The sequence below is a fragment of the Nyctereutes procyonoides genome, unplaced genomic scaffold (genome assembly GCF_905146905.1).
Source record: "Nyctereutes procyonoides isolate TBG_1078 unplaced genomic scaffold, NYPRO_anot_genome, whole genome shotgun sequence".
Taxonomy (NCBI): Eukaryota; Metazoa; Chordata; class Mammalia; order Carnivora; family Canidae; genus Nyctereutes; species Nyctereutes procyonoides.
Window position 1 is genome coordinate 27262428 of NW_026575052.1, and position 17973 is coordinate 27280400.

Genomic DNA, 17973 nt, shown 5'->3' on the forward strand with positions numbered 1-17973 from the left:
AACCTTTTATATCTTAAGGGCTTATTTCAAAAACTGACCAATTTTGCTTGCTAAGTTGCCAGGACTCAATAGGGGGCATGGAGAAGGAGATATCCTTGAAAGATAATTGAATATACTAATTTATGTCCTCTGAAAACAAGTTGTCCAGATAACTGATGCTCACAAGGGGTGTGATGAAAGCAGAGATTATGTTTTTAATTGGCTTTTTGAAGAGCATAGATGGTAGGGGTGGGGATGTGGGTGTGCAGGGAGAGCCAGTGAAGCTGGCAGTCAGATGGCGGAGGCTGGCTGTGCTCTTGTGAAGAAGCAAATGCTTTCTGATGCCCACTACACCCATCATCTTGGGGAGAGGAACCTACTGTCAACGACCAGGCAGGGATGGATTCTGGATTACAAATGGAAGGAGGTAAAAGGGGCAGTGCCTGGAAGGTTGTCTTTGGGAATGGTCTCCACCTTTCCTTCCTTACCAGCCCACCTCAGGGGAGGATTCAATGTCTGATTTAAGCCCAGAAGAGGGAGGTATGCCCAGTGGACTTAGCTTTTCTCCCTAGTGTCTGGAAATTCTTTGCTTGGAGCTATCTCAATGGCCTCCCTGCTGGTCACCAAGGTTTACTTACCCTCCCAGGTGGGAATGAAGACAATGCAATGCAGTGTCAGAACTAGACGAAGAATGACATCTCCTGTCACCTCTCTTCTATACCTTCCCTCTGCTTTTGTGAATCTCTCTGGCTGCCCATAAGGTAGGTATTTATCCCATTTATTCATCTTTAGAAAAAAAGAAGGAAGAGATTTTGGGACAGAGGCAATCAGGGACTTGTCCAGAGTCATTCATACAATAAAAGAATGACTGTGCCCAGATTCCAACCTGAGTCTGTTTGATCCCAGAACCTGACCTCTTAAACTCCTCATAGTCCTGCCTTCACATTTTTGCATTTATTGAATAAATATCTCTGGGGCATCTACCATATGCCAGATGCTGTTTTAGGTACTAGAGATAAAGGCACATACAAAACAAACAAAATTATTTGCCCTCATGAAACTTATATTTTAGTTGCTAGGGGTAGGGTGGAACTGGGGACACAGACAGATAAACAAATAAATAAGTGGGTTGCCTCAGTTGGTTAAGCATCTGACTCTTGGTTTTGGCTCAGGTCTTGATTTCAGGTCATGAGATGGAGTCTACATTGGACTCTGCACTCGCTATGGAGTCTGCTTGGGATTCTTTCCCTCCTCCCCTCCCTCCCCCCTGCTCATTTTCACTCTCTCTCTCTTTCAAACAAACAAATAAAATCCTTAAAAAATTAATAGGTAAGGGGTATCTGGGTGGGTCAGTCACTTAAGCATCGACTCTTGATTTTGGCCCATGCCATAATCTCAGGGTTGTGGGACTGAACCTCAAGTTAGGCTCCATGCTCAATGGGGAGTCTGCTCAAGATTCTCTCTCTCTGCTCCCCCCTCCACCACTTACACTTGTGTGCGTTCTCACTCTCAAAGTAAATAAAATCTTTTAATAAATGAATAAGTAAAATGCACAGTAATTTATTTATAAGTGTTATGGGAAGAATAAAGGATAGAGAATACCAAGGGTGGGGTGGAGAGGGAGGTAGGGAGGGAGCCTAATTTTACCTAGGGTGATGAAGAAAGGCTTATTGCAAAGATATTAATTTAAGCAAAGACCTAAAGGAGGTAAAGTATAAAAGGAGTGAAAATTTGGTAAATAGGCAGTGTTTTCTTCTCCCCACCCTAGGTTTTTTTTTGGGGGGGATATAACTGACATGTAACAAATTGCACAGTGAGGGGTCAACTATGATAATTCAGGCAAAAGATGATGGTAGCTTGAACTAGGGTGGTCATAATAATGAGAAGAGTTCTAGGTTCATTCTGAATGCACAGCCAATGGGCTCTGCTCACAGATCCAATGTAGGGCCAAGAAAAAGAGGGGAGTCAAGAGTTAGCCAGTGATTACTCCCAGTTTTCTGGCCTGTGTCCCTAAGAGGATGGAATTGCCAGTTACTGAGATGGGGAATAATGGGTGAAAAGCAGATTTGGGGATCCCTGGGTGGTGCAGTGGTTTGGCGCCTGCCTTTGGCCCAGGGCGCGATCCTGGAGACCCGGGATCGAATCCCACGTCGGGCTCCCGGTGCATGGAGCCTGCTTCTCCCTCTGCCTGTGTCTCTGCCTCTCTCTCTCTCTCTCTCTCTGTGACTATCATAAATAAATAAAAATTAAAAAAAAAAGAAAAGCAGATTTGGAGGGAGGAGTTTGACATGCTCATTCCACACTTGTGTGCAGCTACTAAGTAGGTACTTTGATGTATAAGGCTGTAGAGAAGAGACTGTGTTTGTTTGCTTGTTTGTTTTACAGCTTTACTAAGGTATAATTGATGTACAATACACTGCACATATTTAAATATTGAACAACATACAACTTAATAAGTTTTGAAATTTTTATTTGTGTTTAAATTTTAAAGCACTGTTGTTTTTATTTGTGTTTAAATTTTAAAGCAACCCAAGTCTCCATTGACAGATGAATGGAGAAGCAAAATGTGTTATGTATGTACAATAGAATATTTTTCAGCCTTCAATACGAAGGAAACTCTGACACGTGCTACCTGGGAATGAACCTTGAGAACGTGCTAAAGTGAAAAAGCCTGTCACAAAAAACAAATACTTTCTGATTGAGTTTATTATTTTTTGAGATTTTATTTATTTGAGAGAGAGAGCAAGTGAGAGAGAGAGAGCAAGAGCATACACACACACAGATCAACAGAGAGAGGGAGAGGGATAGGGAGAAGCAAATTCCCTGCTGAGCAGGGAGCCCAATGCAGAGCTCCATCTCACTACTCCGGGATCATGACCTGAGCCAAAGGCAGTCACTTGACCAACTGAGCCATCCAGGGGCCCCTCTGATTGAGTTATTTGAGGAATTGAAAGCAGTCACAAAGTGCTTGGAGACAGAAAGTAGAATGGTGGTTGGCAGAGGCTGGGGGCAGGTAGGAAGGGAGGGTTATTGTTTGATGGGCACAGAATTTCAGTTTTGCAATGTAAAAAAGCTCTGGAGGTTGGTTGTCCAACAATGTGACTATACTAAACGCTACTGGACTATACACTTAGAAATGGTTAAGATGTTAAATTTTATGTTGTGTTTTTTACCTCAATTTAAAAAATGTAATGCAGCAAAACAGAGTGTGAACAGCAAGGTATTTTTGTTTGGCAAATGCAGATTTTAGTTCATACACAGGCTATATTACTATATTTTAATATCTTTAGGATTGAAATCTATTATTTGTGTCAGTTCAGGTCCTCTAAGCCAAGGTGGAATTAGACTTGTGAAATTTATTTAATGGAGGAAATGCCTGTGGTGGACAAGGAAGATGAAGCTGGATAGGGAGAGTGTTCAGGCCACAGTACAGGTCTCATACTTGGGAAAGAAAAGAGGGAGGATTGGAGAGGAAATTTCTCAGATGATAGCATCTAACAGCATTTCAGCCAGGCTGATGGGGAGTCCCTAAGCCAAAGTTCCCCCTTAGATGAGTCTCTGTAACCACTTCTCACCTGAGGTCACTTCTCCTTCCATACAAAATAGATGACCAGGTACCACTCACAGCTCTGCCCTGTGAAAAGATTTTCCTCCTCTACTGTCTTTCAGAGCCTTCCATGAATGTGGTTGTGATGCAGCCACCCTCCGTGTTGAGCTTGTACTCACATTCCAAACCAGCCCACCTCTAAACCAAGCTCAGGCTTTTTCCTCCTTTTTAGCTGGTTGTGATCCTGTCCCCTCCCTTAATATGGTCATGAGCGTAAATGGGTGTGAGTGTGGTGGATGACAAGTAGGTCTGGACTTCCTGCTCATGTAGCTTACTCATGCTCCCTGGTCCTTCTGGGACTCAATCCTGGACAGAACATTTCCATTTTGCAATGGACTGAAGCTGGGCCTGTCCAACTTTATACCTCGGTGGGTCCAACAGGACTCACATCACGATGAGCAGGGCTGGATGCATGCTTTTTTTTTTTAATTATTTATTTATTCATGAGAGACATAGAGAGAGAGAGGCAGAGAGAGAAGCAGGCTCCATGCAGGGAGCCTGATGTGGGACTTTGTCCTGGGACTCCAGGACCATGCCCTGGGCCAAAGGCTGGTGCTAAACCGCTGAGCCACCTGGGGATCCCCTGGATGCATGCTTGAGCGTTCTGTCCCTATGAGGGTCTAAAACCAGGCCAGGAGCTGGTTTTCAAACCGTGTGAAATATCCTCCTGTGGACTGCATGGTGTTTTTGCAAAATCCCATGTCCTGAATTGTGGTCCCTCAACTAGATCTTACTTTAAGCTTCACACCGCATCTTTCCCTACCATCAATACTTCTAACCTTATGGAACTTGTGTGGACCTGCCGCACAGAGTCCTTTCTGGCCCTCTTGGGGCGGGCATCTATTTGTATCACCTGACATATGAGCATCTTCGGTATCTCTAAACGTGGTCTGCATTGCTCCTAGAGAGGCCTACCAGAGAGAAGAAGGTGATGGCAGGGCTCAGCCTCTCTGCCATCATCTCCAGTAATTCCACTCTGGCCCCAAATCTGCACCCTATGCAAAATAAAAACCCAAATCCAAACCCCCCAAAACAAAAAATCTTTCTCTGGAGTTTAGTAACTGTATGTTGATGCTAAGGTACGTCCCTTATGGGAGGAGGTGGCTGACCTCCACTCTAAGCAGTTTATTATAGCTTGCCTTCTAACCACATGCAGCGCGCACCTGACCGGGAGAAGGCTGCTGCTCACCTTGGCCTTCTTCCATCCCAGGGCCGGCAGACAGAACGCCAGGCTGCCGCCCTGCGGGTCCTTGCGGGGCACACATCAGTGTAGAACCTGACCGTCGGAGCTTCGGGTTCGGCCGGCCAGACCTTGATTCCATTCCTGTGTGGCCGCGGCCAACTCCGCCAAGCTACTGCTCAGTTCCTGATCCGTGAAATGAAGACAGCAATACTAATTTCATAAGACTGTTTTGAGGATTAAATGAGATGATGGCTGTGAAAAACTGTGAGGCGCCACATTGTTGCTCTCGTCACTCCACTTGCAACAGTGGGTTCAGGGGCTCTTTCCCTCACTTAGTCTGAAGCGAGAGCTGGATTCAGGACTGTCAGTTCCTTACGTTCCCCCAGCACAGAATGGGTGACGGGCACGGAGTGGGACACTTGACGGGATGAGCACTGGGTGTTATTCTGTATGTTGGTAAATTGAACACCAATAAAAATTAATTTATAAAAAAAAAAAAAAGAATGGCTGTTTCGGTGCCTATTTAGGGATGTCTCTTGAATTCATACCATTTAATAATCGGTCAGCTTTTCCCTTCTAGGAAGGCAGGATATCGGTGTCCGCGAGAAACTGCAGTTAGTGTGGGTGAAGCGCCAGGGGGTGAGCAGAAATAGAGGCCTCACAGCGAGGCGGGGGAAGGAAGACACTCCGACAAGTCAAATTAACTTTCCGGGTCTGTTTCCTCTATTTGGAGAATAGGCAGAATAATAGATAATGTTACAAGAGCGTTGCAAGGATTTGCCTCAAGCGTGCTTGGCACAGCGCCAACGGCAGAGTAAGTGCGGCGCAAACAGTAGCGGCAGGTAGCGGCGCGGTGACGACGGCTGCTGAAGGAGGGTGGGAGGCCGCTCGCTCCGCGCCGCGCGGAGCCGGCGGAGGCCCCGCCCCTCACGCACGCGTCCGTCCGGTCGCTCCGGCAACGCGCCGCGAGGTGGCCGCCGGCCGCGTGACGCTCGGCCGCTGGCGCTCTGCGCGCTCGGTCTCTCCCGCTTTGGCGAGGCTGCTGGGGCGCAGAGATGACTGATGAGGAGGACTCCGAGACCGCCGTCGTCGAGTTGCAGGGCGGGGAGGAGAACGAGCTGCCGATTATCCAGCTGTGTGAGCTGGTGGAAGAGCTCAGGTAGGCCGGCGGCTCCGGAGGTTCAGAGGTCAACTGTACAACTTCCCCGTCTCACAGAGTATCCGGTTGTAGCAGCGGAGCGGCTGTTACTTCACTATGTCCGTGAACAGTTGAGGTCAGAACTGAGGTAATCTTATTAATAGCTACAGTTTTTGGAATGCGGCATGACGTGCTGTGGGGAAAAAGGTGCTTTGATTCCTCCAGCTTTCCATTGAGCATTTTCCACTGATCTTAAATTTTAGCCCACAGGAATCCCCTCAGTATTATTATCCAATATGCATATATTCATATATATGGTGCACACATAACTTGTATGTTTTAAATACATAAAAGTTAAAAGGGTCAAAATCTTCGCATATACAGGGTAAACGAGGTTTGTCATCCCCAGGTTATTCCGAGCCTTTCCACCATTTATAATACGCTTCTTGTGGATACTTCATCTCTCTGGTGCTGGAAGGAACAGCTGAGAAACATAAACCAAAGCAAACATCCGAAGATTGTGGATATGTGGTAACTTCAAGCATGTAGTAATTCAGAAGGAATTTCATGAATGGGTTCGAAGATACTGGAAAGTGGAATTTGTAGTTTCATCTCAGCAACGATTTTCAACATAATGCCAGTTTTTTCAGTTTCGTGGCTTATTAGACATTTGAAAAAAATCATATTTATTTTTTTTAATTATTTATTTATTCATGAGAGACACACACACACACACACAGAGGCAGAGACACAGGCAGAGGGAGAAGCGGGCTTCATGCAGGGAGCCCAATGTGGGACTCGATCCTGGATCCCGGGACCACGACCAGAGCCGAAGGCAGCCGCCCAACCCCTGAGCCACCCAGGCGTCCCAAAATCAGATATTTAAATAGAACTTACTATGTGCAAGGCACTGTTCTAAAGGCTTTGCCTTTCTTATTGCAACTCTTCATAATAGGCACTGCTACTATTCTCATTTTACAGATGAGGAATTTGAGGTACCAAGCAGTTGAGTGTTTTGCAAAAGGTAAAGGTAGCTGCTAAGTATTAAATACTAGTTATTTGGAGTTTGAACTCTTATAAGTAGAACTTACTCAGGTACCCTCTGTCTTGCAGCTATGGAAACTCTGCTCTCAAAACTGAGACAGAGATGTTTGAGAAATATTATAATAAACTGGAGCCCAGGGATCAGCGACATCCACGATTATCAGAAATTATAATATCAGGAGCCGAATTTGCACAGGTATACTGTGGAGATCTAATAATTCTTTTATTCTCTTTGTCCCTTTAGATACAAGTAGTATTTGTGTATCTGCCTCTGGTGTGTCCTCTTTGGCATATAATTCTCTCCCTATTCTACTTTTGATTCTTCCTTCCCTCCCAAGGTTTTTCTTTCAAGTGAGTGTGAAGGGAATCAGGTTCAATTAATAGTGGATTGACTCTCCCAGAATATCGTAGTTTGTTTGAAATAATTCCTTTAAATTGGGGGACTCGAATGTTTACAGGGCCCAGCTAGCCACCTATAATAGGAGTGAAGTGAACCTGCTGTGGGCATGGAAGCTTTCCTCCCTCATCTAAAAGCCAAACCAGGTGGCCTGGTATTGCCAGAGCTGATTTTACAAGAGAAGCTGAAAATATAGATTATTGTGGTGGAATGTCCCAATTTTCAAATGTGGGTGATTAATTTTTGAAAATATACAACTGGATGTAGATCCATCTTTTGAGAGCCAAACAGTCTCATCTCCAGGCCCGCACATTCCCTGGGCCATCTGCTGGTGACCTTTGGCTTAAATGTGTAGGGAATCAAAATATTTTTGTCTGTTTTTTTTGCTGAACACTGTGCCCCCAGATGCAATTTCTCTTCTGTGTTCAGTTTAAGAAGCATTGAGCTCTGGGCTTCCCCTGACACTGACTTGAATGCTGGTCTATAGTAGGTTCACAGTCCTTCCACAGCCTCAAGACACTTTCCTTTATTTATTTTAAGGTCATTATCAAGAACAGGCCTTTGAATTCTTTAGCACAGGGCCTTAGGCTGACTTCTGAAATAAACATCACCTCATACCTAATATCCCACATCCTTTCATGTTGTGTTTGTTCTCCCTGGCTGTCACTCAGAGTAATTACTAGCAGGTCTGAGTGGTCACTTTGATGCCCAATTTGAGCATAAATTCCTACTTGACAGTGGCTTGGTTTTGCTTTTATTACAGTTCCGAGGCAAGCATAGATCCAAATCCCGTATAGGTATGGACCATGTGATAGGCCTCAGTTGTGACCAAAAATGCGAGCTTGTACAAAGGGAGCTGGAAGACATGAAGGACGAGATCAGGCACATGAGAGCAAATGCCGAACGAGACCTGCAGCATCATGAGGTATACCATTTTCTCTGTGGCTGGTCCTTCCTGGGCTCCCCACTTCCACCTCATCGAGAAGGACTGAGAATATGATCATATAATTGTTATTTTGAAAGAAGCATCAGTAGGAGAAGACAAATTAAACCCGACTTTTAAGGAACTTCCCAGATGCTGGAAGAGACAACAAATTATAAACCTTTTTTCTTTTTTAGATGTATTTATTTTAGAGAGAGGGAGAGTGAGCATGAACAGGAGGGGCAGAGGGAGAGGGAGAGAGAATCTCAAGCAGACTCTGACATGGGCTCCAACCTTGAGGTCATGACCTGACCAAGGGTTGGATGCTTAACTGATTGTGCCACCCAGGTGCCCTTTAACTTTTTTAAATGGAAAATTTCAAAAATTCACACATGTAGAGAGGCTAGCACAATGGACCCCTATGCACTCAACAGCCATATGCAACAGTCATCAACATGTGGCCACCCTTATTTCTTCTGTATCCCTACCAAATTCTCCCTCATGATGGGGCCACTGGGCTATTAGGAAGTGATACCTCAACATATCATTTATACATATTTCCATATATGTCTCTAAGATATGAATTCTTCAAAAAAATAACCACAATAAACAAAAATGCCCTTAAAAATGTATAGTAATTCCTTAATCACATAAGTAATTTAGGATTTAAGTCAATGGGTTAGATGAAAAATCCTTTAAATCATTTTCTGTGTTGGTTATGCATGACCATGGTCCAGGTCTTGTTGGAGACCAACATGGTCAGTTTTCCTCCAGAGAGCAAATATCACTGTTAGTTCAGTTGCCCATGGGATATAGTTGTTGGCTTGCATTAGAGAGCAATATTGAATGAAAAACAGGTATTTCTGTTCTATTTATAAATTTTTCTATTTCTAAACGTGGGCACAGTGACTCACACTCATTGCAGTAGATTCATGTCTTTATTGATGGAATCATCTGTACCACATAAACCTAACCTCCCTCCATCTCTTCCTTGCCTCATGCCCCCCCTCTTTCTTTCTTTTTTTTGTTGTTTGATAAATCCTTTTTTAATTTTTATTTATTTTTTTATTGGAGTTCAGTTTGCCAACATATAGCATAACACCCAGTGCTCATCCCATCAATTGCCCCCCTCAGTGCCCATCACCCAGTCACCCCTCCCCCCACCCACCTCCCTTTCCACCATCCCTTGTTCATTTCCCAGAGTTAGGAGTCTCTCATGTTTCTGTCTCCCTCTCTGATATTTCCCACTCATTTTCTCTCCTTTCCCCTTTATTCCCTTTCACTATTTTTTTATATTCCCCAAATGAATGAGACCATATAATGTTTGTCCTTCTCTGATTGACTTATTTCACTCAGCATGATACCCTCCAGTTCCATCCACATCGAAGCAAATGGTGGGTATTTGTCGTTTCTAATGGCTGAGTAATATTCCATTGTATACACATACCACATCTTCTTTATCCATTCGTCTTTCGATGGACACCAAGGCTCCTTCCACAGTTTGGCTATTGTGGACATTGCTGCTATAAACATTGGGGTGCAGGTGTCCCGGCGTTTCACTGCATCTGTATCTTTGCCCCCCCCCCCTTTCCCAATATACATTGTTGAATTACAACATGTTAACGTGAGCTAGAGTGGCCAGAGAAGACTTTTTGAGGAGGTGGGTTATAGCATGGTATAGGGCTTGGCATGGTCTTGAAGAAGATGAGGAATAAAGCAAAGTACTAGAAAAGAAAGGGACCCCAGATAAGGTGAATGACATGAGCAATGAAGTAGAGGTGGGAATGAACATGGTAAGTCTTGAGACATTGAAGGGGCTGGTGTGTTTGGGGGGCTTTTTGAGGAAATAGGGCCAAGGAGGGCTGTGAGACCTTTAGAGCCAGGCAAGGGAGTTTATCTTTGATGCCTTAGGAAGTAGAACCTCAATGAAGATGGCTGAGCAGGAGAGTGAGTGTTGAAAGTGGCATTTGGGGGGTTGAGGTTCTGGCACGTGAAGACAGTGGGGAGGGCAGGGGCTCCTTCCAGTGAAGGAAGATGCTTTTGCTTCTTGATGCCCAGGGACAAAGCTGGAACTAAGATGATTTGCTCTACAGCTATGGATACCTTTTCTTTCTTTCTTTCTTTCTTTCTTTCTTTCTTTCTTTCTTTCTTTCTTTCTTTCTTTTTCTTTGGACCTCTAATATAATTTTTTTTTTAATATTTCACTTATAAAGGATCCCTGGGTGGCGCAGCGGTTTGGCGCCTGCCTTTGGCCCAGGGTGTGATCCCGGAGACCCGGGATCGAATCCCACGTCGGGCTCCCGGTGCATGGAGCCTGCTTCTCCCTCTGCCTATGTCTCTGCCTCTCTCTCTCTGTGACTATCATAAAAAATAAAAAAATTTAAAAAATTTAAAAAATAAATAAACAGTCCAAATTGGCTTTAAAAAAAATATTTCACTTATAAGTTCATCACCCTCCATGTTACGGATACCTTTTCATTTTATTCTTTCAAATAATGTGTATGCATGTGTTTGCGGTTTCTTATTTAAAGACAATCTCTATGTTGTACCAAATTCAAATGTACAGGTAAGCTAAAGGAGCATTTATATACATCCACAATCTACCTAGAGGTAATTAATGTTGACTTTTGTGTTTATCTCTTAGAGTTTAGATTATTTTTTCAGCATATATGAATGTCTTTATAAAAAGTGTTACATTATTTTGTAAATTGTATTTTGCATTTACAGTCTTTTCGTGTGAATATGTATATATTCATTTATAGCATCTTTTTTCAAATTACTGTAGTATATGTTAAGTGTTGGTCTCCCTAGTGATCTGCCTCTCTAGATGTGACTGTGGCTAATGTTTTGGTGTATACCTTTCCAGATATTTTTTATACCCTATCCTATCCTATCCTATCCTATCCTATCACATTACATTAATGATATAATTTTTAGTGGATAAATAATATTTCAGGCATGGAAATAGATCTGTACAGAGATACTTTAGGCCCTGATTTTGTTCACCCCCTTTTTGTGGATACCCCCCTTTTTTTGAGGCCTGCTTTTGAAAAATCTATTTATTTGAGAGGAAGAGAACGCACAAGAGGTGTGGAGAGTCAGAGGGAGAGGGAGAAGCAGACTGCCCACTGAGCAGGGAGCCCCACACGGGCTCAATCCCAGGACCCTGAGGTCATGACCTGAGCCGAAGGTAGATGCTCTACTGACTGAGCCACCCAGGCACCTGAGACCTGCTTTTTAATAATAACATTCATGTAGTCAAATTTGTATCTTATGGATACATTTCTAAGGCCAAGAAGAAACATTTTGTATTAGGGCACAAAGAGGCCTGAGAACTTAGGTTTCCTTAGAGGGAGATACCTTGAAGATTTTTGGAAACTGTACTTTCTTTGTGCTTACTCCTTCAGGCTATCATTGAGGAAGCTGAAATCCGATGGACTGAAGTTCAGAGAGCAGTGCATGAGTTTAAAAAAGATATTCTCAAAACCATATCCAAGAAGAAAGGGAGTATTTTGGCCACTCAGAAAGTGATGAAGTACATTGAGGACATGAACCACCGGAGGGTGAGTTGGCAGGAGGCTGGAGCTTAGATGGGAGAATAGATTCACAGAATGAAGACATAAAAATGACCCATGTGCAGCAGTCACCCTCCATTTGGTCCACCAAAAATGTCCACATGTGCAGATTTATTGCATCCCCCAAATTGTATGTCTTAAAAAAGTGCAAGCTTATCAAGGCTAAAATCAATCAGGCTGGATGAATATTAGTAGTATCTCAGACCGATTTTTAAAATTTATTTATTTATTTATTTGAGGGAGAGCATGAGCAGGGAGAGGGACATAGGGAGAAGCAGACTCCCGCTGAGTAGGGAGCCCTATGCGATGTGGGGCTCAATCCCAGGACCCCGGGATCATGACCTGAGCCAAAGGCAGACACTTAACCCATTGAGCCACCTCAGACTGATTTTTTTTTTCTTTTTTATCGTTGCTATTTGTTTCAAGATCTGATATCTTTTCTAGAGAAAAGCGATATAGATCTTTCTAGTCAGGTGACTGCATGGAGGAGGACAGGTAAATTCCAATCTCTTCAAATTCCATTATTACAACAATGAGACATAAAATGCTCCTAAACTTCCAAAGATTTTGTAGCATGTCAAGCTTTGGATCCTGAACATAGGTAGAACTACTAACCCTAGCCTGTTATAAGTGATAAAAATTATATAAACTACCAAGAGAATAGAAGACCGAAGAATCATAAGATCATTTTGTCAGGAATAGCCCCATATCCAAATTATATATCTAAATGATCTCGAATTTAAAAATAATAGAAGATTTGCAGGAGCAGACCCAGTTACTTCTGCTTCTTGGTCACGAGTGAAGTGTTACTGCTTGGGTAAATGTAAAAAGACCTAAAAATAAGTGACTGAATGTTAGAGGACTTAAGATTTGGGGTGTAGCCCTAGACTTTTCAAACCAACAGAGAAGACGAAGAGAAGTGGATTAAAATTTACTTGTATTTTTTAGGATAATATGAAGGATAAATTACGTTTGAAAAATGTTTCTCTCAAAGTACAGAGGAAAAAGATGCTTTTACAATTGAGGCAGGTATGTGTCTCGCTCTTTCTTTCTTTTCTCTCTTTCTTTCTTTTTTTTTAAGGTTACTGTTGAAGGTAGAACAATGCATTCCCAAAGATGTTGATGTCCTAATCCTTGGAATCTGAATCTGTTACCTCACATTGCGAAAGGATTTTGCAAGGGTAATTAAGTTAAGGATCTTGAGATGATCTTGAAATAATCTCCCCTTGACTCTAAGGGAGATTATCTTGGATTATCTGAGTGGGTCCAATATCATCCCAAAAGCCCTTGTAGGAAGGAGGAAGGAGGGAGAGTTGGGATCCTGGAACAGAGATCAGAGTGATGAACTTCTAAGGTACAGGAAGGGGTCATGAACAAAAGAGTGTGGGCAGCCTCTAGAAGCTGGGAAAGGCAAGGAGACAGATTCTCTTCTAGGGCCTCCAGAAGGAACGCAGCTCTGCCAACACCTTAATTTTAGCCCCAAGAATGATTTTTGGACATCTGACTTCATGAGCCATAAGATAATAGATTTTTGTTTTCAGCCACTGAGTTTGTGGTAATTTGTCACAGCAGTGAAAGGAAACACACAGTTACGGTGCCGGCAAATCTGTAGATGTAGTTGGCTTGTATTTAAAAGACCCTTGTGAGACAGAACATGAGAGACTCCTAACTCTGGGAAATGAACTAGGGAGTGGAAGGGGAGGTGGGCAGGGGGTGGGGGTGACCGGGTGACGGGCACTGAGGGGGGCACTTGATGGGATGAAACTGGATGTTATTCTATATGTTGGCAAATTGAACACCAATAAAAAATAAATTTATATAAAAAATAAATAAATAAAAGACCCTTGTGATGTACTTATTGACGTTTTTTGGTGAGCCTGGCCTGGGTGGCACAGTTATAGGGTGCTTTGGTTGCCTTTGCAGCAGACTAAAGGCTCCTGAAGAAAGGTAGTAAGGCAGACTCGGCACAGGGCCTCTCAAATGTGATTACATGGCTCATCCTCTCCTAGCTCCAATTTTTTTCATTAACTTGAATATGGGCACTGATGTCTTGTATATTAGAGGTTGGCAACTGACAGTGACACAGAGTTGTGCAGGAGAATTAATGTGTCTGGAATTATTGCCTGATTGACTTGGGATCCCAAAAGGCATCAAGCTGGGACAGCTATAACATCATGGAGTAACTGAGGACAAAGTAAGCTTCTCTCTTTCAATCCACCAGGACATCTGCACAGGTGCCAGATGGCTTAACCGTAGGGTACCTGATAAAGTCAGCTCAGCTGGAAGTGATGCTACGGCCTGGGTTGCACCCCGAGAACCACAGTGCCCCACCAAGAAAGGGTTGGGCTTATTGTCTTGTTCTGAGCAGCCCTACCTGGAGTGCTGTGTCTCAGTGAGAGCTGCATTCTTGCAAGAATTGGTAACTCAGAGCTCACACAGGAGAGGGAGCTGGAGAGCAAGGGGAACAGAGAGCCCATCAGATGACCTGGGGCTGAGGGACCCAAGAAGACTCAGGAGGGCCCAGGGCAGCTATGGAGAGGAGAAAATGCACTGCCTTGGAGGTCCCCAGCAGGAGCAAAGGCTGGAGGGACGGTGTCCCCTGTCACTGAAGGAGATTTGAAATAATGAGGTTTGTGTAAGAAAGGAGAGAGGAGCTGCCTCCACAGAGAGAGTTCCTGGTACTCCAGGCTTTGTGCAAGCTCAGGCATCATGAGGAGGGGATTTAAGTGTGAGAGAGGGAGGAGATGGATGACTTTTAGCCCGAAAGCCAGTGCCACACAGAGCTGCCACCGAGGTGGTCCTGTCCTCAGGAGCTCACATACTAGTGGCGCATGGGGATGGTAGCAAAAGGCAGGATGTGGAACTGCTATCCAGACGCAACAACAGCAGGGACCACAGAGCTGCAGGGACCACAGAGCTGCAGCAGGGGTTCTCCTGGTGTGGAAGATGGATTAGGAGTGTTTGAGCTGGAGGATGGGTCATCGCTGGGGCCTAAGGAAATTGGTGTGTTGGTTTAGGGGAAAGGGAAAAAGCCTCCTTAGAGGTATTGCGTGGGTAGAGTGTGGGGGTGAGGAACAATTCCTGGGTTCAGCTGTTGCCTACCACCAGTGTAAGATGGCCTGGCCTGGTGCAGCAGAGAAGGCAGGCCAGGTTGTGGAGGGAACCCAATACACCGATACAACTACAGTACAGAAGTGTCATGTGATCACAGGATGGGAATTTATGGGCTGCTGGTCCTGGCCTTTTCAGGGTAAAAACAACTTTTATACAAGTCTCCTTTCATAGCCCTGTTTAGACACTACCTCTTGTGGGAAGTCTTCTCTGACTGAGCCTCCCATTCTTCTCTGGCCTGGCTGAGCGGCTTCCGTGTGCCCTCTGCCCCTCTTACTACACCACACTGCAACCTGTCTGAACCCTGGGTGAATATGTGCTCCTTGAGGCCGGGGACTATTGTATTTATTCAGATTTCTATCCCAGTGTCCTGCGCCAAGCAGATCCCCAGTCCATGTTTGTTGAATGACTGTGACTGAATGATGACCAACTTTCAGAATCTCATCCAGAACTACCAGGTAGTAGTCAGATTCAGAAGTCACAGCCTCACGTTATTTCTTTCTTCTTTCTGAGCTGTAGAAGGAAGAGGTAGGCGAGGCCCTCCATGATGTTGATTTTCAGCAGCTGAAGATCGAGAATGCTCAGTTTTTAGAGACAATTGAAGCAAAGAATCAAGAACTGATCCAGCTAAAGCTGGCATCTGGAAACACCCTGCAGGTCCTCAATGCATACAAAGTAAGGTCTTCCCTGATGGCCGGGTCCCTGAGGCCTTTCACACTTACCATTCCAGCCACAACAAGGTTCCTGTGCACCATTGCACTTCTACGTAAGGGCTTGGCAGTCCCTCAGTTTATCATTGCTCCCTGATTTCTCTTGACAGAGCCATTCTCCTCAGATACCCTGAATGTTCTCACACCCCTTCTTGTGCAATGCAACCACCCAGAGAGCTTTTGTTTTTTTAAAAAAATATACAGGGCAGCCCGGGTGGCCCAGCGGTTTAGCGCTGCTTTCAGCCCAGTGTGATCCTGGAGTCCCGGGATCGAGTCCTATGTTGGGCTCCCTGCATGGAGCCTGCTTCTCCCTCTGCCTGTGTCTCTGCCTCTCTCTCTCTTTCTCTCTCTGTGTCTCTCATAAATAAATAAAATCTTAAAAAAATAAAATAAATAAAAAATAAGAAAATATACAAACACCCTGACCAGTTGAATTAGGAGGTGAAAGCCATGCATCTATTTCTCTTAATGCCCCCAATGATTTTTATGCACAGTGAGTTTTGAGAACTAACCACATTCAGGATCCTGTTTAATTTAAGCCTGGAATAAGCACTTCGCTGCTTACAACCCTCCAGAAGAAAACTTTCTTAGCTAAAAATCAGAAAACTAACATATAATTCCTTATCTGCCCAGAACCGTTTTGGGAGTGAAAGAGATACTATTAATAATGAAGTGGGAACGATAGCCTGAATGTCCAGCCGCCCTGCTAGCAATTGTCTGAAGTAGTAGTCAACTACTGTGGGCCGGTGTATCCTGCCCACCCACGTGGCCTGTGAGCTAAGAATGGTTTTTACAGAAGGATATTTGTAACTGACTACATGGAGAATGCTACCTTTGAAACCCATTAAGCAAAATTGGTTTCTTCCCTGGAAATTCCATTCTTCTTAATAGACCTATATTCCAAAATGTACTTAATGATTATATTTTGAATTTCATCAATAAAACATTTGTGGAAATTTGTTTTTTCTTTTGTTAATATAAGCAATTACATAATATGCTCAATTTTGCCTCTTGGCCAGCAAAGCCTAAATATTTGCTATCTGGCCTTTTACAGAGCAAGGTGGCTGACCTCTGGCCTAGTGCCTGCTTGACAATGGTGGCTATAGGCTTAGGTAACTCACAGGTGGTCTTCATTTGGCCAACACAGTGTCATTTTAAAATATAAATTTGTAAATAAATAAATAAAATATAAATTTGTAAGTGTTTAAATTAGACTATGTTTGTCGAACATTTTCCTCTTAAAATTAAAAACATGAGGACCAAAGAGAGTAATTGCCAGCTTCAAGCAACAAGTTTGTGCAGGGCTGGAGCACCTAGTCCAGTGTGTGTCCTACCTAACCCAACTGCCTCTCCCTGGCTTAAAGCATGTAGACAACATTATGCTGGCATTTTGAAACTTGTGTCATCCGTCTGCAACAGATCATCCACTTTGATCTTATCTCATCAGTAGTGAGCTTATCTGATCACTGTCATTTCAAGATGAAGCCAATCCATGTGACTCCTGAGCCCTCGTTGGCTAGAGAGCTGGGTGGTACGTGGCTACATCACATTGGATCTTGATGGTATTCTGTGGAATCAACTTAAGTAGCACAGAGCCTGTCTGGCCTTGTGTAGAAAAGTCAGCGGTTTGGAGTGGAACTACTGGTTTATAAAATGAAACTGCCAAGTCCAGGGTCTGAGGTCTCTAGGACAGGTCTAAATGCAGAGGATCCATTGTTTGCGATACCCAGGCAACAGCAACACAGGCCACAGTGGGTGAAATGGGAGCTCTTCCAGTTAGAATTATAGGGGCCATCATGCCTGTAGGCCTGTTTCAAATAATAGTAAGTAGATGGGGGAGCTTGGGAGGAGATGCCCACAGGAGTCCTATGGTGGACACAGTGATGGGTTGAGGGAGAAGCAGGCTCATTTCTTCTGTGTCTCAGTTCTTAGATCTCCTGGGGGAAGGTGGAACAGCTGTTGAGTTCTGGAGTCAGGCCTCACTTGGGTTTGAATGGGGATTCTACTAGGGACCATCGGTACGGTACTTCACCTCTTAGAGGTAGGCTTTTGTGACTTATCACCAGGATAGAGCTCCGGCTGGTGTGTGCTATATTCCTAGCAAGTGCTCAGCCAGTATTGTCAAATGAACTGCTATCAATTGAGGTGTGTGTTTAGGGGATGGGAAGGTGGCAGGAGGGACCACTTTCATATAAATACCAAACACCCAAGTATAAGACCTTGTGAAAGCATGCAGAATAACTCTTACCGATGTGTTCTTTTCAGCAGTACATATACGGACTGACTTACCAAACATACCCAGGAGCT

At 44.0% G+C, this 17973-nt stretch overlaps 1 protein-coding gene across 15 annotated transcripts in view; it reads left to right on the plus strand.

The window, feature by feature from the left end:
* The first annotated feature begins 238 nt into the window (after positions 1–238).
* CCDC113 (coiled-coil domain containing 113) overlaps positions 239–17973 on the plus strand; it is a 34415-nt gene continuing 16680 nt past the window's right edge. For 2 of the 15 annotated variants that reach the window (XM_055332585.1, XM_055332587.1), the window contains exons 1-6: positions 5736–6055; positions 7021–7147; positions 8112–8273; positions 11678–11833; positions 12794–12874; positions 15476–15631. In XM_055332585.1, the coding sequence (XP_055188560.1) occupies positions 5832–6055; positions 7021–7147; positions 8112–8273; positions 11678–11833; positions 12794–12874; positions 15476–15631 (906 nt within the window). In that variant the 5' untranslated portion in view covers positions 5736–5831. The other 13 variants (XM_055332594.1, XM_055332592.1, XM_055332595.1 and 10 more) reach the window with 13 other exon arrangements.